Source organism: Sturnira hondurensis, unplaced genomic scaffold, assembly GCF_014824575.4.
Source record: "Sturnira hondurensis isolate 20B ecotype Veracruz unplaced genomic scaffold, ASM1482457v3 Scaffold0007406, whole genome shotgun sequence".
NCBI classification, from domain to species: Eukaryota; Metazoa; Chordata; class Mammalia; order Chiroptera; family Phyllostomidae; genus Sturnira; species Sturnira hondurensis.
Window position 1 is genome coordinate 9,288,145 of NW_028080037.1, and position 27,990 is coordinate 9,316,134.

The window sequence follows — 27,990 nt, forward strand, 5'->3', positions numbered from 1 at the left end:
CACTGGAGCTGACAGGACACCTCGGAGATGAGGTCATGCTGCCAAGACAGGGAGTCATGGAAGTTCTGCCTAATACACAGAAACAAACACAGGGAGGCCACCAAATGAGGAGACAGAGAGACATGCCCCACAGGAAAGAACAGATCCAAACTTCAGAAAGAGAACTCGCCAAAAGGGAGATGAGCAATCTAGGAGATGCAGAATCCAAAACACTGATTGTAAGGATGCTCAAGGGACTCAATGAGGACTTTGACTGCATAAAAAGAGCCAGGTAGAAATGAAGAATATATTCAGGGAAATTAACAATTTACAGGGAATCAACAGGAGAGTGGATGAAGCCAAGAATCAAATCAAAGAATCCAAGAAGATGAGGATTGTGCAAGAAGCCACTGGGACAACTTCAAGCAAACCAACATTCGCATCAAGGCCTGCCAGAAGAAGAGATAGAGCAAGAAATTGGAAATTTATTTTAAAAAATAATGAAAGAGAACTTCCCCAATTTGATGAAGGAAATAGACATGCAAGTCCAGGAAGCACAGAAAGTCCCAACCAAGATGGGCACAAACAGGCCCTCTTCAGGACACATCATAATTAAAATGCCAAAGGTTAAAGATAAAGAGAGAACCTTAAACGCAGCGAGAGAAAAGCAGTCACTTGCCTACAGGCGAATGCCTATAAGGCTCTCGGCTGATTTCTCAAAAGAAATTTTGCAAGCTAAAGGGACTGGCAAGAAATAGTCAAAGTCATGAGAAGCAGGGACCTACAGCCCAGATTGCTCTACCCAGCAAAGCTCTCATTTAGAATCGAAGGACAGATAAAAAGCTTCCCAGACAAGAAGAAACCAAAGGAGTTCATCACCACCAAGTGATTATTATAGGAAATGTTAAAGGGACTGATTTAAGAAAAAGAGGATCAAAACTATGAATAATAAAGTGGCAATAGACACATACCTATCAACACTTGAATCTAAAAAACAAGGTAAGCAAACAAGAAGAACAGAGATAGAATCATGAATATGGAGAGTGTGTGGATGGTTCGCAGATGAAAGGGGGATTTGGGGGAACAAGTGAAGAGGTGAGGGGATTAAGAAGTATACATTGGTAGCCCCAGAATAGCCACGGGCATGTAAAGTACAGCATAGGAAATGGAGTAGCCAAAGAACTTAGACGCATGACTCATGGACATGAACAAAGGTAGGAGGATTGCCTGAGGGGTGGGCGGGGGGTGCTGGGTGGAGAGGCAAAGGGGAAAATATTGGGACAACTGTAACAGCACAATCAATAAAATAGTCTTTAAAACAGAGTAACAACTGCCATCGATTGAAACACACCAGGTCAGTTTTTTTTTAAAACCCATGACTTCATAACAATATTCTTAAAAATCACTGGCTACCTTTGGGTCCTGCTAGCCTACCGCCCCTATATTTGAAAAACTGGTGAGTAAAGGGCAAAGAATCAGTGTGCTCCTGCCTTCCCCTATAAACTGGATTTCAGGGCAACCATAAAGATGGAGAGCCAAAGTAACTTACAAAATAATTCCAGCAGAGGGGACGGCGGCCGGGGCGCTGGGTGAGAAAGGTGAAGGGATTGAGAAGGACAGACTGGTAGTTACAGAGAAGTCACAGGGATGTAAAGTGCAACACAGTCAATGACATTGTAATATGACTATATACGGGGCCAGGTGCTGCTTAAAATATCAGGGGGCCGATTTTGTAAAGCGTATGGTTGTCCAACCCCTGTGTTGTACACCTGGAAGTACTCCAGAACAACACGGAATATAAACCGTGATCTTTATAACCCATAATGGAAGGAGGGGTCTGGATGTGGTCATCAGCGGGTGTCGGACCCCAGGTGAGAGGCTGTTAGGGTACAGCATAACGGGCACATCCCTGGGCTGACAACACCCGATAGCATTTGATCTATCTCAGTATCGCTAAAAGTATGACGTCCAGGTATTTGTGCTTTCTGGTGTGATGGTAACGAAATGCACGGCAGCACCTACGAAGTATACCTGCAAAAGAAAGTGAATAAATAAGCCAGGACCTAATCAAGCATCTCTGGATTACCTATGATTTGAGAGGAGTCACGGGGATAGAGGAACCAGTTAAACCACGCCCCCAAGGAAGGGAGAAAATTCTACAGGACAATGACACAATGTCTTCAAAAGTCAGCAATATCTTAAAAATAAAAGAGCCACGAAGATAAAGAACTTGAGAGACATAAAAACCAAATGCAAGTGAGATCCTAGAAAGAATCCTGATTCAAACAGATCAACTGTACACACAAAAAAAACAACATTTTAGGAACATCTGGAGAATTTTGAACATACACTGTGTATTCAATTATATTAAGAAGTTGGTTTTTTGCTCTGGCTGGTGTAGCTCAGTGGATTGAGCGCAGGCCTGTGAGCCAGACGATCACGGTTCTATTCCCAGTCAGGGCATATGCCTGGGTTGCAGGTCAGTTCCCAGCAGGGGACCCACAGGAAGCAACCATACATTGATATTTCTCTCCCTCTCTCCTTCCCTTCCTCTCTAAAGATAAATAAATAATATCTTTAAAAAAAAAAGAAGTTGGTTTTTATCCTAGGAGCTGGGCTAACAGCTCTGCGGTTATATTAGTTTAAAAGGCCTTATCTGTTTAAGATGCACACTAAAGTGTCGACAGGTCAAAGTTGACAATCCTTGGAACTTGCTTTGAAATACACGCACTCACACGAAGCAGAATGGAGACAAATGAGACAAGACTGCAAAATTCGGATTATTGTAGAATCTGGGTAATAGGTTCACGAAGGCTCACTCTTCCATTTTCTTTTATCTTACAATTTGCCATGAAGAAAGATTTTAAAAATACCAAATGAGTTCCTATTGACCTTAGTCCTTAAAGGACAAACAGTTCATGATGATAATCCTAGAACTTGGTAGTATTTTACGTAATAATTGCATCATAATGACAGCAGCAGTCACTGTTAATATCATTACCTCCTGCATGCCTCCTGCAAGGCTAAGCATTGTACGTGCGTTATCTCATTAAATCCTAAGGCTGAGAAGGAGGGCCTGTTATCCTCTGTTATCTCACAGACAGAGGAAAAACCGAGACTCAGAGTTGCTCAAAGACACACAGCTAGCTAACGACCAGCAACCCGAGATCTGAACCCAGGACCGCTCCCAAAGTGCCCGCATGCTTCCTGATTACAGAATGCTGCCCGGTGTCCCCTGCTCAGAAACAAAGCCATGGCTGCCTATTGCTCTTTCTCAGGCAGCTCTGGAAGCAAACAGCAGAGAAAAGGGGGGAAAAACCAGCTCTCTCCCCACCTGACCTAGGCTTCCTTCTCGGGGAATCGTGCAAAGCTTCCCTGCCCATCGGATCACCTGCAGCGAAAACAGGATCTCGGGAACTTGTTGACAGGGACGCTCTGAGCATGGACCACCAGACGCAAAGCGTTTACCATCCCTGAGGATGACGAACGCTCCGTGATTCCGAATTAGCATCTCTCAGCTCGGGATCTGGAAGCTGCTGCTTTGTCGGTGAATGACAAGTTTGACTTGCTTCTATGTCAGGGCTGTGTGAGATGGGGAAAACTGGTCTGTCTCTCTGGGGGGCGGGGGCGGGGGCGGGGAGGGGGGACTCCACGGGTGCTCCTCCCGAGAGCCTTCTGTCGCTGTAGCACTTGCCCTCCACATCTACGCTCCTTGTCGTGTTTATACGCACCCAGACGAGGGAAATCACCAAGCAGCCGCTGTCATCTGTGGAAAAAGCCACAGATGGCCCTGAAGGGGGGCACAGTTTTAAATCTGAGGGTGCGCCCTGGCTGATGTGGCTCCGTGGACGGAGTGCCGGCCTGTGAACCAAAAGGTCGGCAGTTCGATTCCCAGTCAGGGCACAAGCCTGGGTGGCAGGCCCAGTTCCCAGGGTGGGGTGTGTGAGAGGCAACCACATACTGATGTTTCTCTCCCTCTCGTCTTCTCTCCCTTCCCCTCTCTCTGAAAATCAATAAATAAAATCTTACAAAATACAAATACAAATCTTACAAAAATACAAATCTTACAAGAAAGACCCAAGGGTGCCCTCAGGCAGGCAGGCATCCTGGGAGGAACTCAGCCGGCCTCCACCAGATACTAGCTGTGTGCCCCTGGGAAAGTCACCTAACCTCTCAGTTTTGTCCTGTGTCAGCTCCCACAGCTGTCGTGTGAGGGAAAATAGGGTGACCCACGGCGCGTGCTTGGCCTGGTCCCGAGAACACTGTGCACACCCAGTAACAACACAGTCACTTACAGGTAACAATGTTACCACCATTACATTGTTTTTTATCGAAGTCCGGGCCTTTCCCAGACACCAAACCCTGGTGTATGAAAGCAAGGTCATCAACGTGTTCCAGTATAAAGTCGGCACCTGAAAAAGTCATTTCCCCCCTGCATTTCTCCTTATTTTGTATATTGTAGTAAAATGGACATAACCTAAAATACACCATTTTCACCACGGTGAGGTGCACACGTCAGTGTGTCCATGTTGCTGTGCAGTGTCTCTGACCTTTCCCAGACCCTTTCGGTCTGCTCACATTGACACTCCACACCCACTGGACAACAACCTCCGGTCACCTCTCCCCTCGTCCCTGGCGGCCATGATTCTACTTTCTGCCTCAATGACTTCATGGGAGGCACCTCCTGTAAGCAGAACCCTACGGTATTTGTCCTTTCGTGTCTGACTTACTCAGCGCGTTTTCAGGGGTCATCCATTGACAGCGTTATTAGTGCCCCATCCTTTTTGTGGCTGAATAGTATTCCACTGTATGGATATACCACCTTTGTCTACCCCTTCATCGTCAAGAAACATTTGGCACTACTCGGAATGGGCAAATTCATAGAAAGCAGGACAGAGATGATCAGGGGCTGGGGAGATGAAAAAGTCTGGGGTAGCGCCAGTGGTGACAATTACCCCACACTGTGAATGTACCTGATGTCCCTAAATGGTACCCGTGCAAATGGCTGGGGTGATAAATAGCATGTACAGTTCACCGTAAGGAAAGTCTCTGCATGGATCTAATAGCTCTGGGGTGGTTCTGGGGATAAACCAATGCTGTGCCCACAACCACCTGATCGCACCAACACGCAGCTCAGTGAGTCCGGGTCAGGGCCTGAGGCTCTGCACCTGTGACCGCCTCGCAGGCGGCACCAACGCCACGGCGCCGCGGACCACAGGCCAGGTAGCCACACGTGTGACACTCAGGTGAGAGCCTCGGACACAGTAAGCACCAGGGGAACGCTCAGTACGGTCACAAGATTAACACTGAGGTTGACAGAGACTCTGTCCTTCACTGGCAAATGCTCACTCCCCGGAGAAGCAGGTTTGGCCTCTCCTGCAATTCCACAACCCCAAGCGCACTCTTTCCACCGGAGCCGCGAGAACCCTGCAGACGGAGACTTGAGCAGCTGTGAGTGCGTCTCCCGCAGCCGTCTATAAACGTGTCTCTCGAACAAGCATGTGGATAAAAACACCTGGAAAACATTTCTATTTTAAACGATCTCAAGAAAAGGGGGAAAAAAAGCATTTATAACATACAGGGTGAACCCTGGTCTAGCCTCATCCAACCCTTTCTTGGGCAGCCTTTAAAGACTTCTGGTCACCCAGGAGTTGGGGGCGGTTGTTTGTTTTTTGAACCTGTCCCTGGCGTTTTGCTCAGGGCCTGCAGGTGAAGAACAGACCAGGGGTGTCAAACTCCTTATCTCTGGGGGCCACATCAGCCTCATGGTTGCCTTCAAAGGGTTGAATGTAATTTTAGCTCCATAACAGTTAAGGAGTAGTTAACTTTTATACAGTCCCAAAATTATTTTGGCCCTCTGAAGGCAACTGTGAGGCCAACATGGCCCCTAGTGAAAATGAGTTCGACACCCCTGGAATGGACAGAAATACAGGGCTCCAATGTCCACCGCTTTTGCTAAACAGGGCATGTCTGCTTAATTAGATGTGGGGCAAAATCTAGAACCAAGAGTGCCAAAATCATGCCTACGAAACTTCAGAACCACCCAGCCCAGGCCACTGTTAGACATTCTCCCTCCTCATTCCTTCCCCTCCCCCCAATTTGGACCTGAAAGCTCCCCATATGTGTCAAATTCAAGATTGCATTGTGGCCCTGGCTGGTGTGGCTCGGTGGATTGAGGGCTGGCCTGCAAAATGAAACGTCGCTGGTTCAATTCCCAGTCAGGGCACGTGCCTGGGTTGTGGGCCAGGTCCTCAGTTCGGGGCGTGCGGGAGGCAACCTCCTGATGGAACTCTTGCAAATTGCTGTTTCTCTCCCTCTCTGTTGCCTCCCCTTTCCCTCTCTCCAAAAGTAAAATAAATAAGACCTTTTTAAAAAAGTAGAGAAAGATTATATCCCGTTACTCTGCTTCGGGGTCTGATCTGTTAGGCTGTGAAGCCCAAACCGCAGGAACAATTCAACAAGAAAATTCCCAAATGTGGCTGAGACATTAATTTGGAAAACCAAGCACAGATTATTCCAGACCAGCCTGACTGATTTCTACAGCATTACTACACCTCCAGCCACTGACATTTACCCAGTGCTTGCCATGTACCGGATGCAGTGCTACCCAAATCTTTACAGATGGGGAAACTGAGGCACAGAGACTAGGTTGGAGGTTATGGCTCATAACTGGAAGAGCCAACACCGATCCCCAAAACTTAAACCTATCTTAGAATGACAATTCTAAAATATGCTATTACAGGGCTGACGTGCGTATACAGTCAGATTCAAGTACTTCTGCTGATGTGTGTCCTCAGGGGAGAGAAATGAAGGAGAAAACAAACGGGACCACATCAAACTAAAAAGCTTCCGCACAGCTAAAGAAACCATCCACAAAAGGAAAAGGGAACTCACTGCACGGGAGACTGTATTTGCCAATGATACACCTGTAAGGGGTTCGTGTCCAAAATACATCAAGAACTTATACACTCAACACCAGGAAGACAAATAATCCAATGAAAAAAATGGGCAAAGGACCTGAACAGATACTTCTCCAAAAAGGACATACAGAGAGCCAACAGACCTATGAAAAAATGCTCACTGTCGCTAAGCATCAGACAGATGCAAATTAAAACCACCATGAGCTATCGCCTCAGGCCTGTTAGAATGGCTCTCATCAATAAATCAATGAGCGACAATTATCAGTGAGGATGTGGAGAAAAGAGAACCTCTGTGCACTGTTGGTGGGAATGCAGACTGGTGTAGCCACGGTGGAAAGCAGTTTGGAGCTTCCTCAAAAAACTAAAAATGGAACTGCCTTTTGACCCAAAATTCCACTTCTGGGAATATACCCTAAGAATCCCCCAAACACCTATTTGAAAGCACACAAGCACCCCTACGTTCATAGCAGCATTATTTACAATAGCCAAGTGCTGGAAACAGCCCCAGTGCCCATGGGTAGATGAATAGATTTTAAAAAGCTGTGGTATATTTAGCCAATGGAATACTACACAGCAGTAAAAAAAGAAGAAGAAGGGAATCTTACCTTTTTGTGACAGCATGGATGGACCTGGAGATTATTACGCTCAGTGAAATAAGCCAGTCAGAGAAAGACAAACACCATATAATCTCACTTACATGTGGAATCTGATGAACAAAATAAACGGATGGACAAAACAGAAACAAAGGCATGAACACACGGAACAGACTGACAGCTGTCAGAGGGGAGGGGGAACTAGACGAAAGAACGTGAAGAGATTAGCCAAAAAGCCTACATGCATGACCCACAGACAAGGACAGCAGTGTGGCGATGGCCAGAGGGAAGGGGGGCGGGCGAGAGATGGGTGCAGGGGGGCAAAGGGGGCAGAAATGAGGACATCTGTAATAGTGTCAACAATAAAAATAACAAGGAGGGAACAAAAAGTTCATTCGCGTCTGATTTGAAAACACCAGACATGCCCGCAATTTGGAAACTGTTCTGGCACATGGAGTGGTTATTGGGGTCAGCTGTGAGTGGTCACCGATAATAGCATGTTCCCTGTTGTGATCACCTCCAGCTGCCAGATGTAGACAATAAAAGGATATTCAGTTAAATTTAGATTTCAGATAAACAACAAATAATTTTTTTAGCATGTCCCATGCAATACTTGGGCGTATGTCTACTGGGAAAGCATTCCTTGTTTATCCGAAATTCTGGTTTAGCTGAGCATCCTGTGCTTTATCCGGTGACCCTACAAGCAGCAAATCTATTCTTTACCCAGCAGCAATGCAGCCAGGCCCTGCCTTGGGCCCAGTTTCCCCAGCACTTCGAAACCGACTTTCCTCTGACCCTCCCAGTACTTCCGGTAGCTCAGCAGAGTTATGTCACCGGCTCAAGACAGACAGGGGGGGATAGAGAGGGTGGCAGAGCTGGGACCAGGCACTGCGCTCCAGTTCTCCATCCGGTCGCTGATCTGGTCGCCGTCCCAACAGACACATGGCCCATCCTAAAGGGAGGCCAGATGTGGGAACACTCTGGAAGCAAAGGATTCTCGGTCCCGGAATAGATGAGTGGAGTAAGGCTATTATGTAAATGCAGCTGACTCTGTGAACACGGAGTTAAAGGATCTCTCAACCAAGTCTGAGCAGTGAAAGGAATACGCCAGGCATTCACTGGGGCCACTGGGAAATGCTCACGCTCTTCCTCCACAGTGGCTGCGACGACAGAACGCAAGTGTGGAGGCCACAGAGACCATCCTGCCACCATAAGGCAAAACTGCCTGCATGACCCCAAAAGGAAGCAGATCTGAGAGATGGAGACAGAGTTTCTTGCCTACCTATACTCTTTTCTTTTTAAAGATGTTCTTTATTCATTTTTGGAGAGAGGGAGGGAGAAAGAGAGAGAAACATTGATGTGTAAGAGAAACATCAATCAGTTGCCTCTCACATGCCCCCAACTGGGGACCTAGCCTACAACCCAGGCATGTACCCTGACTGGGAATCGAACCAGCGACCTTTCTGTTCACAGGTCAGCACTCAACCCACTGCACCACACCAGCCAGAGCTTACCTACATTCTTTAAGTACTTGGATCCAGCCATGCTGAAGCTGGTGCTACCCATAAACAACTCAGTTACATAAGCCAAAAACAATTCTGCTTTTTGCATAAACACTTTGAGGTACATTCCTGTCCCTTGCAACCAAAAGAGTCTTGGTTCCTACAACCCAGAAACACCACCATTTCTTACAGCGGTCAACAGGCATCGTCAAAAATACCTGGAAATCCCGTTTGCTGTCATTTCTAAATCCACCCAAAATCCAACCACAGCTCACCTGTCTGGTAGGAGCTACCATCATGCCTCACCTACGACAGCCTTCTCAGTCACCTACCTGCTTCTATTCATGCCTCTTACAATCTATGCTCAACCAGCAGCTAGAAGGATGGTATTTAGACTCAGATGTTCAGAGCAGATCATGAACATTTCTGCTCAAAACCCCCCAATGCACTAGTTCCGTTGGAAAAGTCTTTATCCTGGTCTAAGAGATCCTACTAATCTGGTCTCACTCTGCTGCTCTCACCTGATCCTCAGCCCTCCACTGCAGTTCCAGCTTCCTGGCTGTTCCTCTGAGACCTCAGGGCCTTTGCACAAGCCATGGCTCCCACCTGGACTTGCTCTTCCATGCCACAGAGACCCTCCTGAATCACTCCCATACTTGCTTTCGGTCTTTGCTTGAATGTCATCTTGTCCACGAAATACCACCTTCTACTGTGCTTTTAGTTTCCTTATTCTTTGTTTATTTGCTTATTGTCCATCTCACCTGGATCGAACGTGAGTGAGCTGCCCTCACACAGGGTTCTTCGACTGTCTCACTCACAGGTGTATCCCCAGAACCCAAAACACTGCGTGGCCTATTGTAGGTGCCCAACACGGGGGAACTGGGAGCTGGGATGAAACAGACCCAGGAAGAAGAGAACGAGTCTGGAAATACAGGAGCCATGTCAGGGAGACTAGACGAAAGCTGGAACACAGGAGACGCCCAAGGGACTCTTCCTCCATGGGACCCCAGTTTCAAGGTGGCGTCTGGGGTCAGGCCCCACCTGGCAGCCTTGGATCTACCTTTGCAAAGGCCTTAGTTCCTATCCTCGAAGACGACTAAGGGCAACTGGCTGTGAGGAAATGTGATTATCCATGTATGACTGCATAGTGGTGGGGGAGAGCCTTCCTCTTAATCTGAGTTAATATAAGACTGCTCTCATTACCGTTAATCTGATCAAAGAAGGACCAGCTCTCAGACCTGTAGCATGCTAGTAATGAATTTTTCATAACTCTGCAGAGACATTTTCTGCTCTGCTGTTAATAATAAACCACAAAGCATAAGACCTAGGATGTATTCCCATTCCGCCACCTCTTGTCTCCCAGCTTTATCTGCCCCTCCCTCCCCCCTCCCGTTCTCCAGGTCTTGCCCATCAGTTTTTATGATGATGGGTTGGCTTGTGTTTGTTGCGGTGTCAAAGGACCTGCCTCCACCTGAGGGGACCAATCAGTTCACGTTNTGCATAGTGGTGGGGGAGAGCCTTCCTCTTAATCTGAGTTAATATAAGACTGCTCTCATTACCGTTAATCTGATCAAAGAAGGACCAGCTCTCAGACCTGTAGCATGCTAGTAATGAATTTTTCATAACTCTGCAGAGACATTTTCTGCTCTGCTGTTAATAATAAACCACAAAGCATAAGATCTAGGATGTATTTCCATTCCGCCACCTCTTGTCTCCCAGCTTTATCTGCCCCTCCCTCCCCCCTCCCGTTCTCCAGGTCTTGCCCATCAGTTTTGATGATGGGTTGGCTTGTGTTTGTTGCGGTGTCAAAGGACCTGTCTCCACCTGAGGGGACCAATCAGTTCACGTTATGCCTTCGAATCCTACCTGAGAAATGGAGATCACAGGTTACCGAGTTCCGTTCAGTTTGGCAATGAGACGGCCTCACTTTTCTGTAAGAGGAGATGAGGTAGGAAAAAAGGTGCCGAGGAAGCCAGTTCAGAGAAAGGAAGTAGTGATGTCCCGCCCTCTTGCGTTCGCATGGGCCTGAGCCCTTGGTCCTCCAGCCGCGCTGGACCTCATCCATGCCTCAAACGCCCCACGCTGTTTTTCCTACCTCCAGGCTTCTGCACACACCTCCCTCTGCCTGGAAAAGCCTTTCCACACCTCTGGTTCACGCCATCCGCTTCCGGGCCATAGTTTTACAATCACATCACTAGATCCTTGAGCGAGACATGCTGTGTGTGGGTCAGGGACCTAGCACGGTGTCTGAGGGGTAACAGGGTCCGGCCGAATAAAGGAACACCTGCTTCAGGGTGGGTGGCAGGGTAGATGGGTGGAATAATTTATAGCTTTGATGTGAACATTCACCTAAAATGCCACGTGGTGTGCTGGAGTGTGCTATTATGTTACAGAATTACACGCTTAAGACTTTGCAATAAAAGATTGTGTAATAAAAGGGGGGGGGCGTTATTTGTGCCAGACCATGTACCTATTTGCACGTCACGAGCACCACGCAGGCAACACTCTGCTCCAGGCTCGTGCACCTAACAGTACGTGGGATGAGTGGGCGGAGGAGGGGCGCGGACATGAACCGACCAGCCCCGTTTTGAGCAGACGCTGCCAATGGCTAACGACACCCGGCCCCAAAGTTCCACCGACTCTTCTCTTCGAGTTTCCTCCCAGACACCATGCTCAGGACACGGTCTCGGTCATCTGCAATGGCAACACGTCCTGTTCGTTCAAAGTGGGCTCGACTACTTATATGTTGCCAATGAGCGGCCACCATGAAGGCAGCCATTTGGGGTCAAGACAAAATCGAGAGACTTGTTTTCTCGTAAAGTGACTCTGAAGACAGTTTTTTTGTTTTGTTTTGGTTTTTTTTTTTTTGAAGGCAGTTTTGGGTAAGGCCAGGAGAGCCGGGGCACGGTCATTTGATTTGTTACTCAGGTAAATATCTGACCAAGGAACTGATTGGCAGGACCATCCTAATTTGGTTATACTTACAGCAGAGTACTTCACATTTGTTAGAAATGCGTATCGAAATATATGAGGAAGAAATGCCACAACAGTTCTAGAAAATGCTTCCCAATAATCCGGGGAGCATGGGGGAGGGAGGTCACCGGCCATAATCTGATGGCTGTCGAATTGGTGTGATGGGTCCGTATGGGTGCCTTATGCTACTCTCTCCGCGTCCGTATGGGTTTGAAATGTGTGTGCATGTCACTGTCTGGCCCCAGTCACCTCGCTTACATTACCCTCACTGGAGACTGCGAATAGCCACCCGGTGAGCAAAAATTATAAAACAGACAAGTAACTGGTTACCCATCTTCTCCAGGCTAAACAACGTAGCCTTACGTTTTTCAACCCCTGGATGGACTGGATGAGGGAAAACTCGGCAACAGCCACCACACACCACTGGTGCTCACCAATTCCTTCAGGTGCTGATGCCCTGTGCCTTTCCTCTCCTCACTCGACACTGGTGAGACGCAAACACACGTGTTTGGAAGCAAGGAGAGAGCGAGACGCTCCCGATCAGACCATAATGAGGCGATGTCTGCTTTGTATTTACAGTTGTGACTTCCGTGTTCCATTGCAAACTGGGAAGATCTGGCAATATTAGGCCCAAAGCCTACCCACCCGCAATGGTAACATCGATAGAATGTGACGTGTGCCCTCGAATTCACTGTGGCCGCTATAGCACCTTCCAAGCACCCTACTTCTGGCCTTTTTCCTTCCGTGGGTGTCCTGCCTGGCCAGCAAACATCGGACTGTGAGATCCCTGGAAACCAGGTGGCCTCACCTGATAGACTCATATCTCTTTCTGATATCACTCCTGAAAAATTTCATCTTCAAGTAGGCTTCCACGTCATGGACGTGATTCCAACTCTATTTATCTCAACTGAAATGTGCATTTTTTAAAAACCATGCCTGCCTCTCGTTTCTGAGCGCATCACAAGTTGATTCACAGATGCAGTCAAGCGACTTTACATGTTCTTTTAAGTCACAGATTTATTGGAAACATTTACCTCTCGAAGTCATCATTCCTGAAGATGCAAAGCCACAAACTCCATTCCCATAAACTCTAAGGGAATTATAAATGGATATGTTCTTTCTAGAGGACCATCAACTCATGGATGGGAACAGGCCTTAGAAGCACACAGTAATTCTACTTCTAAAGAATAGTTCTTTTTTAAAAAAAATCCTCACTCAAGGACAGTTTTTCATTGCTTTTTTTGTTTGGGGGGTGAGCTTTTTAGAGTGAGAGGGAGAAAGGGAGGAAGGGAAGAAGAAAGGGAGGGAGGAGGGAGAGAGAAACATCAATGTGAGAAACATCAATTGGTGTCCTGACCAGGAATCGAACCCACAGTCTTTCGGTCCACGGGATGATGCTCCAACCAACTGAGCCACAACTGGCCAGGGCTAAAGTACATTTCTCAAGAAAACAAATTAAGAATGATTTATTTACAATGATTTCATTTCAAAAGCAGTCATTCGGTTGTATTTACGAGAGCACCAAGAAAAATCTGAAATAATCTAACCACCAAAGGAGCTGGGTCAACTTAAATCACGCTGTATCTTTAAGCTGGAACATTAGCAGTCATTTGGAATGCTATTTAAAAGCAGTTTTGGCAGGGAAAGGCATTCATGTCTTAAAGTCAACTCTTCAGAGGAAAAGTGGAGACTACAAAATATATAAAACATAGTTATTCTTAAAAGTCACATAAAAAGACACGCTGGCAGGAGTAGAAGTCTGTGAGACTCTGTAGCAAGGTGCTAATGTTGATCTGTGGGTGGTGGGATTCTGAGTGTGCTCACTTTTTGATTAAACACACACTCTCTTTTTCTCTACAGTGACTATGCTGCGCTTTCAGGTCTAGAACTGTCTTTAAAAATGGCTGTTTTATTTCATGACTTCCATGTCTGAAACCAGCCTGCACGATTCATAAGCTGGCACACAGAACCAGAATCACCAACCAAGCTCCAGGGAACTGCCTCAGAGGCCGTCCCATGCAACGGCAAAGGCACCGAGGGAAGTTCTGATTCCCAAGTTCCTCCCCGGGGGGGGGGGGGGGGGGGGGGGGGGCAGCCAGAACTTGTGGATGCTTCTTGCGTTTGGGGCAGAGGAAAAAGTTGCCTCCGGAGGAGTCCCCATTCTCCCAGCAAACCAACGTTCGCAGCAGCACGCGTCACAATACCCACCGGCGGGAACGACCCAAATGTCCACTGATGGATGGATAACCAAAATGGGTCTATCCCTGTGACGGTATTTTGTCCAGCCATAAAGGAGAATGAAGTCCTGACGCATACTACCCGGTGCGTGGACCCTGAAGACATTGCGGCCCCCGAGCAAAGAGGGCCAGACCCAAAAGGCCACATGCTGTGTGATTTCATTTACATGAAACATCCAGAACCGGTAAAACCACAGCAACAGAAAACAGATTAGTGGTTGCCAGGGGATGGAGGGCAGGGAAATGGGACTGACCAACAACAGGTACAAGGGTGTGTGTGTGTGTGTGTGTCTTACGGTGATTTCCTAGAGTCAGGGCAATGACTGTACAACAGCAAGTACACACGAAAAACCACTGAGTTGTATACTTTCAGAGAGTCCAAATGGTGAATTTTATCTCAATTTTTAAAAGCCTAAAAAAAGAGAAGCTAGGTGGCCATATTACTGTCAGAGAAAGTAGTTTTCAGAGCAAAGGAAATTACCAGGGATAAACAGCCGCTTTGTAGAATGATACAGGGTCAGCCCACTGAGAAAACAACCATCCCACACGTGTCTACGCTAAGCAAAACAGCTCCAAGTAAATAAAGCAAAAACTGGTGGGACCACAGCATCTGACTCTTTGGTCAGGGCGCCGACCTGCTTTCCTTTAGACCGTCCAATAAAGCACGGGAATAGCCGGCACACAACAGCCATCTGGTGGGAATGAGTACAGTGTACTGACTTTAGGGGAGGGGGAGGGGGGTAACAGAGGAAAGAAGGGGAAGGATTAAGAGAAGGAACATGTATGAAGGACCCATGGATAAGGACAACGGGGGAGGGGAGAAGGACTGAATGTGGGAGGTAGGGGTGGGTAGGGCAGGGGGGCGTGATGGGGGGGGATGGGGACAACTATAACTGAACAACAGTAAAAAAAAGTTCTGCCTATTTTTGTCAGATCAGCAAAAAATATCTTTTTTTTGGTGTGCCGCAGAATGCTAGTAATTAGTCGATGAGCGCTGGGAGGTGAGAAAGGAGGAAAATCGCCAACTCCGCCACTTAGGCGCGAGTGAGTGCACTTACTCCGTGACACTCACACCACGGTGAAGTTGCCCACCGCCACGCTTCTTAGCCGGCCGCGTCCCTGTGGTTGGGTGGCACGCGACTGCACTTTGTTATCCAACGTAGGGGTGTGAGGAGCAGCGTGGGGTTTAAAGACGAAAGCCTGCCAGGCCCGGAGGAGCAGTGAGTCATCTGGGGGCGAATTCGAAGATTCAGATCTGGGATCGGCATCTCGTTCACCAGCAGGCGTGCCGTCACCCCACAGAAGGCTTCTTTCTGTGGGTTTCTTCTTCTCACGCCTGGCTGTGCCTGCCCCCTGCCTCCCCAGCACTGGGGGCTCAGCTAACGTTCAGGGAATGAATGGATGAACGGCACGCTCAAGGATGGCGCCTCCCAGAGTGGCCGAGACACACTCACCACCACAGAGGGCCACGACACCCTAACCTCCTCCGTACCAGTCCGTAGGGAGGATGGTAACCGAAAGTATCGAAGGTAACAATAATCCAGCAGTTGCCACATTCCCGCGATTCCGCTCAGCTCTTTGGTGCATGATTCCATTTAACCGGCGTTACACTCCTAGGTAGGATGATGCTGGCTTTATCAGAGAGGAAACTGAGGCTCAGAAAGGAGCGTGCATTTGCCCAAGGTTGCTTAGCTAGTACATCCTGAACCCAGACTGGAGCCCAAGCCCCCTTCGTACTCGGCTACGCCTCTTCAAGCACCCACCCCAAGTTTCCAGGGACTCGGTTAACTTTTTTCTGAGCCTTCATCTCCCTTTTCTACCGGTCCAGGGACAGCAAAGCCGTCCTTCTTTGGAACACATCCACTGCTTGAATCAATGGCTGCCTAAGGACTCCACAGAGAGCCCACGTTTTCCGACTTTACCGAGAACGAGATTTCCATTGTAGCAAAACAGAGACATCACCTCAAATGCTCAAATGCTCAAATGCAGAGCTGTCCTGTTGAAATATACAGTGAGAGCCACCCACGTCATTCAAAATTTCCTAGTAACCGCCCTGGCTGGTGTAGCTCAGTGGATTGAGCGCAGGCCTGTGAACCTAAGGATCGCGGTTCGATTCCCAGTCAGGGCACAAGCCTGGGTTGCAGGCCAGTTTCCAGCAGGGGACGCATGAGAGGCAACCATACATTGATACTTCTCTCCTTCTCTCCTTCCCTTCCCCTCGAAAGATAAATAGATAAAATCTTTAAACAAACAAACAAAAAAAAGCCAATCTGAAAAGTCTACATATTGTATGATTTCAACTTCATTACATTTTGGAAAAGGCAAAACTATAGAGACAGTAAAAAAAAAAAAATTTCCTAGTAACCTCAGGAAAATAAGGCAATACGGTATGAGGGACGTGAATTTTAACATAATTCAACCCAATATATCTAAAATGGTAGCATCTGAACGTGTTGTCAATATAGATACATTGTTAATGAGTCTTTTACATTCTTTCCTTCGGACTCGGAGCTCGGGAGCTGGCGTGCATTTTGCACTCATTTCGACTGGAAGTCAAATTTCAACGGGGCGGTAGCCAAGGTGGCAAGTGGTCACCACATGGCACCTCTCAGGTCTGAAACGTTTGCTTCCCTTTTTCTCGTCCTTTCTCGGCTCTGTGGACGCCCTACTCTGCCTCTAGCCGTCCAGCCTGTATTTCTTCTCGATCGTCGTCATCTGTAACAGTCACCAATGAAAGCGAGTGAGCGACAGAGCGTGTGGTCATTAGGACGCTCATTAATCCTGCAGCTGTCGCCTGCCTCCGATCACATTACCGTTGTCACCTGCACTTCCCCTCGCCCTCTGCCCGCTCTCACCTTCCCCTCTCCCCGCCCAGGCTGCGGCACCTTTGGGAAACCCACCGCAGGGCAGCAGACCTCTTCCTGGATCCGTGGCTGCCTTAACTTGCAGTTTGGGTGAAATCCCTGCCTCTAAACCTCAGTTTAAACTCAGTTGTAAAACGGGAACCACCGCACTTGCGGTCACTACCCACCCGACTTGAGGGACGTTTCAAAGGTCACAGAAAACCTGCTGAAGAAAATCATTCTACACTCTGGCTTTCTCCTCCCAATTCTGTCCCTCCCCCCTTCCGGTCCCTCGGCTTCTCCATGCTTCTTCCCAACGACCCCCTCATCTTCTTCAGCATAACACCTCCCCAGCCCCGAGACGTGGAGCCTCACGACAGGGCCCAGAGGAGGGCCAGGTCCCAGCAGTTGGGGGCTGGATGGGTGGGAGCTCAGAAAATGACCCATTCTCTGGGGGAAGAGACTCCCCCAGTGTCCTGTCCAGTGGAGGGAGAAGGGTAACAAGTTCCAAAGCAGAATCTACTCTAAAAACCCACGGGGGTGGTGAACTCTTCAGAAAAAACTTTCGCCAGCGACTCAGAACTGTGAGAACGCCCCCCCCCCCCGTNACGGTGAGACCGCCCCCCCCCCCCCCCCCCGTATCTGCAGGACAACAAGGCAGAAGAAGAGGCGAGGTCCTCACAGGTTGGGCCCTGTGCACGACAACCAAGGGCCCCTCCTGTCCCGCAGGCCCCCAGACCCTTCCCGATGAGCAACAGGAAAGATGACATTCCAATCTGACCCACAACTGCCTCCTTAACTCTGGGCTCCGGNCCCCCCCCCCCCCCCCCGTATCTGCAGGACAACAAGGCAGAAGAAGAGGCGAGGTCCTCACAGGCTGGGCCCTGTGCGCGACAACCAAGGGCCCCTCCTGTCCCGCAGGCCCCCAGACCCTTCCCGATGAGCAACAGGAAAGATGACATTCCAATCTGACCCACAACTGCCTCCTTAACTCTGGGCTCCGGGGTCCTTAAGGAGCAGCCAAAACACAGCAACCGAAACACAAAACGAACCAGAAACCTATGCTGAGGATATCAGGAGACGGGCCCTTTCCCGGGCGGTTGGGGAAGGGCAATTCGGCAAAACCTATCAGAAGTCCCGAAATTGCATAGCTTGGATCCAGCAATTCCGCTGCCAGGAATCAAAAGCAAGGGTCACTATGTGCCACCAGGATGTCTACTACAGTGCTGTTTATAGCAACAGAAAATTCTAAACAAACACCTGACCAGAGAACTTCGATTAAATAAGTTATGGCGCATCCATGTAATAACACACAGGTATTAAAAACAAGACTTCCAAAAAAATAAAAATCAATAAGACTGCATCATACGGAAAGGTGTCCCTGACCTATTGAGAAAACCTCTTATCTCCGGCCCAGATCCGGAGCCCCGGCTGCCTACGTGACAAACACCACGAGTCCAGACAGGACTTGACTGTCCAGCTCAACCTTTCCTACCCTCAAGCGCCAGTTGTCAGATTACGACACCACCGTTCACTCAGTCCTCAGACCCAACACCGAGCAATAAGCCTTCCTTCCGGCTTTTCCTTCGCCCCCTCCCCAATTCAGGAGCACCTCCCAGGCACCTGCACTCCTGAATCCAGTCACTTGCCCCACCCCCGACCATCATAACTGCTCCCAGCACCGCCCATTTTGGCTGGTGATTTTCCCCCTTCCCCCCAACTTGTCTCCCAGCTCCCGTTCCTACCCCCAACGGTCTATTTTCCCCCCGCAACAATCTGAAGGACCTGTTAAAAACTTGAATCAATCACCTCCTCGTTCACAAAACAAACCCCAAGGACCTCGGGTAAGCGCTCTAAGACCAGGCCCCTGCTGGTCCCCCGCTGGGCCCCACGCACTCCCCACGTGCTCCAACCACAGGTGGAGCACATTCCTGCCCAAGGAACTTGTTCCGGGTGTTCCCTCTGCCTGGTGGGCAGCCCGGATGTTCCATGGTTTACTTCCTCATGTCCCTAAAACACCTTCTAAAGATCCTTGCCGATTACCCCATGCCTCTGCGTCTCTTTCCCATGCTCTTTTGGTTTTATTTTGGTTGTTTTTTTTCTCATAGCTGTGGTACATCGCTATATTCGATTGTTCATTGCCCCCCAGTGAATGTGCCTGCTGGAATCTATAGGCTTAGATAGATAGCTACTTCCACAGTGACTCTGGGCTTATCCGCGAAGCTCGCTTTGGCCAATGGGACATTAGCAAAGGTTGCAGAAGTGGGGACTACCAGGGGCTGCGTGCTGGGGTTTGGCCCCTTGGAGCCCTGCCGTTGACATCCTGTAAGAAACCTGAGCTGTCCTGCTGGAGAATCCATGTGGATGGAAACGGAAGCAGCCCAGCCAACCACCGGCCACCTGAACAAGGCCCTCTCGGACCTCCCAGCCCCAGTCCAGCCACCGGATGACCCCAACCACATGCGTAACCCAAGCGAGATTGGAAGAAGACACCTTGCAACTTGTGCTCTCGCCCTCTTGGAACACTGGGGACAAGTAAGAAACCCAGGCCATCCGCTGGGGAGGCCACAGGGAGAGAGAGGGTCGGGGTCGGCTCTCTCAGCCAGCAGCCCATCTGCCGGCCCAATGAGTGAGCCCAGGCAAGACCAGCCGAAGAACCACCGGGCCAATCCCAACGCAGAGCACCATGGAAAATAACATGTGGCCCAAAGTCCAAAGTTTCCTAAACAAAATTCAGTCTAGGGATGGTTTGGTACCAGAATCAATCATGGAGATGGAACATGTGAAGACCGAACAATATGTGTGTGGCTACCGTGTCCTTGCTGTGTAAGGAGATGCTATGCTTATCCAACCCCCCAACCCAATCCCTGACATGTTCTTCCCCTTCTAACCTAACCAAAACTGAACCAGGTCGGAACCCCCTGCACTTACTTGGCGAGCACCCTCCAGGCCTGGCCTCGCTTGCTCACCTGTCAGATGACCTCTTTCCGGCCCCCTTCACTCTCCCGAGGAGGGAGCTGCCAGTTACAGCCCACGGGCCAAATCGGACCCGCCGGTCTGTTTTTGTAAAGCTCTGAACCTAAGAATTTTTCAATGTCCAAATGATCAACGGGAAAGTGATAGTTTGTAACACGCGAAAATTACATCCAATTTGACTCTCAGGGTCCCCGAATAAGGTTTTATTGGAGAACGTTTGTTTTGGGGGTTGCCCGTGGCTGCCACGTGGTCTGAGAGCAGCCCTGAGGGGTTGTGACGGGAACCACACGGCTCACAGAGCCCAAACTATGTGCTATCGTCAGCGCTGATGCGGGCTGCCACACTAACCTTTCAATGTCTTTTTTTTTTTTTATCATGTTCACTCCCAAACTTTTGAAGATTTCTATCTCCCCGCTCCAGGGGATGAAACTTGACTGATCTGATTCCCCTGTGCTAAGTCAGACCCCGGGGGTGAGCAGCCTATGTCCGTCTCCAGTGACACTCTATCGGGTACCGTCCGTTCTGGGCCACCTGGTCTCTGAGCTGCCCCATGAGGGCATGAAAGTGCCTTCATCTGGTTTGTTGTTCTGGTCCAGTGAGCCACCCACTGCCACCTAGACCCTCCCCATTCCTCATTCCACTCAGGGCCCCCAGGCCCCCCAACAAGGACCCCTTCCCTGCCTGGCCAAATGTTTCCCCAGGTGAACTCTCTGGAACATCAGTCCCGAGAGGTACCCTTGGAAAAGGGGGACTGCAGACTGTACGCTCTCTGGGAGTCCCAATAAATGTACCCCGCAGATCCAAGGCTCTGAGAAGCCTGCAGCAAAAACACTGGTGTTCCTTTGCCTAACTCGACCTTTCCCAAACCTGCGAACCACGGGACTCACTCCGTCTGCCGACACTTGTTGACTACCAGCATCAGGACGGCGCCTGGATTTCGGCAGATGCGGAAAGAATGAAAAACGTCAACATTCCTCAGGGCAAGGAATCCACAGGACACACTTTGGAATGTTGCGCAAGTTCCTTGTTCTCTCCCTCGGGTCTGGGACGTTCCCTACCGTGTTCTCTCCGCCACACGACGGAACGCTCATCGTAACAGCCCCCATTTGCTCAGCGCCTGCGGGCACTGTGCCAGGGACAGCACCAGACCCATGAAACCGCCATCTCTTTTAATCCTGGTGACCCCCTCCAAGGTAGGTCCTGTTCTATCACCGCCATTTTGCCAAATATTAAACCATAGGTCGGAACGATGAACTCACTGGCCCGAGGTAAAGTGAGTAGAAGAGCTAAAACTCAAAACGACGTCATCTAACGCCAAAGCTCACGGTCTTTCCCCTGTGATACACTCTGGGCAATGCGCTGGCGACCCACCCAATGTCCCTTCAAGCTTTCTTCCACACCAGCAGAACGTTAATTTTGTACGCAGTGGCTGCAGGTCAACAAGGCAAGGGATGGTGACCTACGGAGCCCATCACAATGGCGTTCCCATCTCTCCCCTTCCACGTGGGCCCAGCCACGTGACCCAGTTCTGGCCAAGAAGACATAATTAAACATCACCTGTGGGGCAGGGCACAGGAGGTGCCCTGGGGAAGCTAGGTATGAAAGACAGGGGCCAGTTAGGCCTTGACACTCACCCAGGTCCGCTCCTTCCTGCCTCCAACCCTGGTGTAATGGCTGAAGCCTCAGAGGCCACCCTGCCACCCTGAACATTTGCAAAGACATCAGCTCTGTTGTTATTAACTTACGGAGCCACCTCAAGCAGCGATGTACCTCCCGACTTCTTGTTACGCGAGAAAAAGAATCCATTATTTGACTAACCGCTGGGCCTGGATTTTCCAGTTCATGCCCCAGAGAACCCATTCCTAATGGGCCCCCATGCATTCCCCCATATTAGCTACTGTTTGGACTTCATCATTATCATACACACACACACACACACACACACATTTAGCCTTGGGTCCCTAACCATGAGGTATGCTTCCGAAGGCTGAGCCCATGTTGTGCGTTTTGTTTCTATAAGGGTATATGTATGTTTGTAAATTTTGCGTATTTTCAAGGTTTTTGGAGATACTCTTTCAATTTTTTATGTAGTGTTTGGGAGTGGGAAGTTGTCACTATCAAACCGCTGAGATAGGTATGACATCTATCTCTTCACAGATTATAGTCTTTCTCAAAGTGTCCATGTGAAAACATGCATCAGAAACTCCTGGCCTGTCTATTAAATGCAGATGCTTGGGCCCTCTCCGATCCCAGCTGCATTAGACTCTATGGGGTTAGAGGCTGGGAATGCGCATTTTTAACAAGCTCCCTGGGTGGTTTCGATAGACAAACTCTCAGAGCGACTGGGATATAAGAACCCTGTGGGTTCGAAGCCCACTGAGGTTCGGCAGGACTTGGCTGACCCCCAACGTCACCAGTCCCTCCTCAGTGGCCCCACACTCTAGCCCTGAAGATCTGGCACCTCCAGGCCCTTCCACAGGCGACACGGACAGAGCAGCTAGTATGCTGAGGCATGCTGGGACTAGGAAACTCATAAACAGACGTGGTCCCAGTAACGGCAACTTCCCACCATACCAAGGCCTCCATGCCCCACATCAAAACCGCCAAGCAGAGCCCTGGCTGGTGTAGCTCAGTGGATTAAGCACGGGCCTGTGAAGCAAAGGGTCGCAGGTTCGATTCCCACCTGGGTTGCAGGCCAGGTCCCCAGTAGGGGACACATGAGAGGCAACCACACATTGATGTTTCTCTCCCACTCTTTCTCCTTCCCTTCCCCTCTCTCTAAAAGTAAATAAATAAAATCTTTAAAAAAGAAAAGCAGCACCAGAACTCAGAGCCCACTGCGACCATCGCCATCATTCAGAGAGCTATCAGAGGATGGAGCACGGGGAACAGAGGGGGAGAAAACTGGCGGGGCTCACATAACAACACACGAACCACCATGCGGGGCTCCGGGCTCAGAGAAATGAGGGAGACTGCAGGTGGCCCTCCGGGTCGTTTGTTTATTCACTGCATGCAGTTCGGAACAGAATCCTATCTCGGGCCCTGCTCGGGACAGAAGGCTGGGTCGAGGCATCCCACACTCCTCTTCCAGTGGCAGAATCCTGACCCAGGCAGACTGCTCTCCCAAAGCATGGAGAAAGAAAATACCTGTGCCTCCCAACACAATCTCCACTCCTCAGATACCCCCTTAACATTCGTCTTGTCTCATTTCTGGGGGTCGTTTTCCCAGATGATGGGTGCACGTGCTTTATAGGGCGGCAAACAACGTATCTCACACACACAAACTCTGCTTTCAAAATGATGACCTTCCTGCCTGCTGACATCCAGCCAAATTTAAAGCCGTGGAGGAAAAGGAAAGGCTTGAAAGTGAATTCCAGAGAGGGGGTCATCCAGGCTACAAGGGGGGTGGGAAGGGGAGGGCAGGAGGGCTAAAAGCTTCAGGCCTTGGAGAGGCATCACCGGCCAGCTACTGGGAGTTCCCAAATTGAATCAAGCCATGTGCACAGCTGGGCCCGTCTGAGGGAGGGAAGTGCGCCCAGCTCTTCCCAGGTTCCAGACGGCGTGGATGCCCGATGTTTTTTGGATCTCAGGCATGTCCTAAAGCTCCTGAAACCCTCCTCCTCTGCCCAAACGGCCTTTGGAAGGAAACATCTCTGCCATCTTCTCCCTGAGTAACTTTGCGTCCACCCCCACTCCCCACAAAACTGCTCGGAACTCCCCCTCAAGTTCTGTTGGAGAGAATGTTGCAACACGCCCAGATAACTCCTCCTCCGACCCCTTTCCCGCAGGATCCCACCGAGACTAGAGTGTTTTCCCACGCCACTTGTGTGCCCTGATCCGGGCATATTTTTTTAAATATTTTTACATGTTTTAGGCCTGCAACAGTTCCCTGCATCAAAACGATTTGATTGAAAATGGGTAGCTCAACGGGATTTTTTTTTTAATGCATCGTGCCTCCTGACAAGTATATCACTGAGAAAACAAACAAGAAAAAAAATCCAAGGACCAAAAGGGGGTGCCGGGAAGGAGGCGGAGAGCAGACGAGGACTGTATTTATAGGCAACCCCATTCTGCGAGCAAAAACCACCTTTGGACCACCTGCAGAATGCGCAGGATCACGTGGGTTCTCTGCAGCGCCTCAGTGTCTTACCCAGCACACAAGCCCCCCAGCATATAAACAAATCCACAAGCGGAAAAGAGAGAGCATTCACTCCTCGGAGCGGGAGAGAACCATCCTAACCGCGGCGAGAATAATAATAAATAAAGAATAACAATTACTACTACTACTACCACCGTCCAGCCGAGCGCAGACGACAGCAGCACGGTGGAGGGACATTCAGGGCGGCCTTTGCAAAAAGATAAATCACGGAAAACGACATCTGCCCCCCCTGGCTACCCTCCCACCCCCACCCCGCAACCAACAGAATCAAAGGAAAGGGGATGGTGGGGAGAAAGGGGAGGGAAGGAAGGACCGCATTTTTTTTTGGTCCCCCGAAAGCAACACCTACCTCCAGGGTCCGGATTTCTTTTTGCGTGAGGTCGTTGGAGGTAGCGCACTTGGTCCTAAGCCCTTCCAGGTTGGAGATACTCAGGTCTATCATGTTTTGGACCAGCTCGCACTGCTGTAAGGCTTTTTGCAAACTCAGACGCTGCTGCTCCTCGCTTTTCGTCATGTTTTCCTCATCCATCGCTTGCTCTGCAAGCCCCCTTCCCCTCCTCCTCCTCAGAGAGAAAAAAGGGGGGCGAGGGGGCAGTAGAGGTAGCCTACCCCCTCCGCCTCTCCAACCACTGCGACTTCTCAACAATGTCTCGTGAAGAAGAAACCCAACATCGCACACAGGGTTGAGGGGGTGGGGGCGGGAGGAGGGGACTAGAGCCAAAATTTATTATTTTATTTTAGGGTATCGAGCTGACTCCATTAGAACGTCTCCTCTCTCTGAGTCTCTAGTCCCTGAAAAGGAGAGATGCCGCTTCTAAGCAAACCAGGTGATGTGATGCTGTCTATATACACTTAGGGAGGAGGAGGAGAAAGAGGAGGGGGAGGAGAGAGGGCGGAGGAGGCAGGGGCGGAGATGAAGCAAAATAGCGCTCACTCTTTACACACCGGCTCCGTGAAGGGCAAAATTATATATTTTTGGCTGGCTGGCTTTTATGTCAAAAAAAAAAAAACCTGGTTTGCCCCCTCCCAGTTGCAGTGACCCGACATTGTCCGCCGTTTGGGGTGTTTTAGCGCGCTCTCAAGATGCTGTCTGCACTGCTCCCGCGGCTGCAGCGGAGACTGCGGCTGGCTGCTGTCTCCTCCTCGAGCTGCTGCCGCTGCTGCCGCCGCCGGGCTCCGGGGGTGACGGCTGCTGCATTCGCTCCAGCCTCGCTCCACACCGACATCTTGCCTGTCAATCAAGGGCGGGGTGGAGGGGGGAGCGGGGGAGCGAGGGAGCGCAGGCGAGGGATGGAGAGCGAGCGAGGGACCTGCAGGGGAGCGGGTTGGTGGAGAGGCGCCGTGCGCGCATCCGCCCCAGCCAGCCCGGCCCCGAAGCGCCGGGGACCCGCCGGAGGAGGCGGAGGAGGACCGCGCAGGCTCGCGCACCTGGACGGAGAAGGGATGGCTCCCGGTGGGGTTGGGGGGGCCAGTTCTGGGGTATGCGGAGCTCGCAAAATGAAATTACTACCAGGCGTGCGTGCGTGCGTGCGAGCGAGCGGCAGGTCGGGTGCGGGGAAAGCGCGCGCTTCGGCCCGGGGCTGCTCCCGGGGGGCGGTGAAGGTGGCGGGGAGCGTGCTAGGGCTCGGGAGCTAGGCGAGGGGGCGGGGAAAGGGATTTGGGGGGGGCCACTACTACAGCCCCGCTCTCGCGAGACGAGGCCAGAGTGAAACTCAGCAGGTGCGCTCTGCCTGGAAGCAGGTGTGCGCCCAACTTTAAACCCCCAAGTGCGTGCTGGAGAAGCGTCAGCGTAAACCTGGGCACGTCCTCTCCGGCTTTCTGGCTGGTTGTGTGTGTGTGTGTGTATGTGTGAGTGTGCATGCGCGTGCACGCCTTTTTGTTCGTTTGTCCTTTCTTGTCACCGAGAGAAAAAAATAAATAAATAAAGCAAACCTGATGATCTTACATGAGCTGTTGGAAGTTGCCTCCCAGAACTAGTACTCTGGTGGGTGGTTTTCCATTTGCAGGGGCACGGGGATTTGCCTCAATCTGAGGGTTTCCAAGCCCTAACTGTCCTTTAGGGTCGGATCCCAGCCCACCGAACTGACCTGTCAGCAAACCATAGCCCAGGCCTAAGAGTGGCTTTTACACTTTAAAGGGGTTGTGGGTGTTGGGGGGGGGCGAGATCAAAAGAATAGTTTGTGACATGAAATTTATAAGAAATCCTAATTTCAGTGTCTGTAAATGGAGTGTTATTAGAACACCACCCATATGTTTATCGTGTTTACTTTTGTAACAGCAGAGCCGAGAACTTGCAATAGGCACTGTTGTGACCAGCAACGCCTAAAATATTTACCTACTGGGCCATTTACTGAAAAGACAGATGACCCTGATTCAATCACCAAACATATTCTTGCCTCAGAGGTCTCTGCATTCTATGTCTCCTCTGCCCAGACCGCATTTCCCCCTAATCCTCCCCTGGATGGGCTCCTTGTCACTCCATGTCAACCCAAATGTCACCTGGGAGAGCTTTCATCTCCCAGACCTTCGTAAACCAATCGGACTCCCAACACGGATTGCCGGAGAATGTATTGGGATAATTAGCAGAACACACCTATTTCTCCAGATGAACACAGCTCTATGTCAGAGAACTGGGCGTGTGGGGGGGCAGAGTGGACTCAGAGCACATGGTACAATCTATGTCCCTTAGAGGAAACCGCTTGAGAAGTAGAGAGAATGGCCACCAGTGCCGGCAAACACTCTCAGACCTAGGCCAGAGGGGTTTCCGGCTCACGCAGAGCTGAGTCAGCATGTCAGAGTCCCTGTGTTGACGAGAGGCCCTAGTGGGTTCTATGTGTCCTTGGTCTTCCGGACTGTGAAGCTTATGGACTTTGATTCTCCGGTAAAATTCTTTTCAGCCCCTTTCCCCGTGTTTTGCTTCATTTTCCTTGAGCTTAGTAATCAAAGTTCATTTAAAGCCCTAATTCCAATGCCTTGGTCACCTTCGAGGTCTGTTTCTGCTGGCTGTTTCTCTCCTTGTTTTTTGGTAATTTAGTCCAGTCTCTTGGCAGGCCTTGTGATTTTTGTCGGATGCCACACAATCTGTGTATAAAAAAAAAGAAAGCCACCTGGTAATGTCATTTAACCCCAGAGAGGGCTCATCCTTTCCCTAGAATCTTAGCCTCTCAGATCCCCAACTTCACCCTGCAACCCTAGGAGACTGCCAAAAGTGCTGTCGTTTCTCTGTGCCACAGAAGCAGGAAAAGCGACCGCGTGACGTCGCTGGCCTCAACACAACCCCTCTCTCTCCAGCATCTGGGCCCCTCTCGTCCTGGTTGCTTCACAGCTCTCCGAGTGCCTTTAAGTAGATGACGATCATGATGATGATAATGACAATGACAATGACTGGATCTGGCTTTTCCAGTTATTGTCAGATGAAGTGGGAATCTGAGCAGTGAAAGTGCCCTCTGGGTCAGAAGTCAGGGCTGTAAGCAGCACACAAAAATGCATGGGTTAACCACCCCCCATTTTTTGCAACTGATTGCTATAGTAGACATTTGTTGCACTTTGCTTCCATCCGGCCTTTTTTGAATACCCTTCCTATGTTTGGAAAAGACCCTATACTATGAGGCTCACCGCTCCACTTTTCCAGAAACTTCCTTGCAATGTGATCTGGGCTCTGCCATTAAACACATCACATGAGATTTCTGCTGAAAAGTGAGGAATAACAACGATGAAGAGTCTTATCTGGTAGTGAGGACGGCACCCAGTGCGTCTGCTTCCAGGTGTCCCTTCCTGTGGAAGCTTGGTGTCCCCGCGGAGAGTTCTG

General features: G+C 49.9%; 1 protein-coding gene across 1 annotated transcript in view; it reads right to left on the reverse strand.

Moving 5' to 3' along the window:
- LOC118991337 (kinase suppressor of Ras 2-like) overlaps nt 1–25,155 on the reverse strand; it is a 218,727-nt gene extending 193,572 nt beyond the window's left edge. The window contains exon 1 of the mRNA XM_037052604.1: nt 24,532–25,155. Within this exon, the coding sequence (XP_036908499.1) occupies nt 24,532–24,711 (180 nt within the window). The 5' untranslated portion in view covers nt 24,712–25,155. The remainder of the gene's footprint in view (nt 1–24,531) is intronic.
- Nucleotides 25,156–27,990: the final 2,835 nt, after the last annotated feature.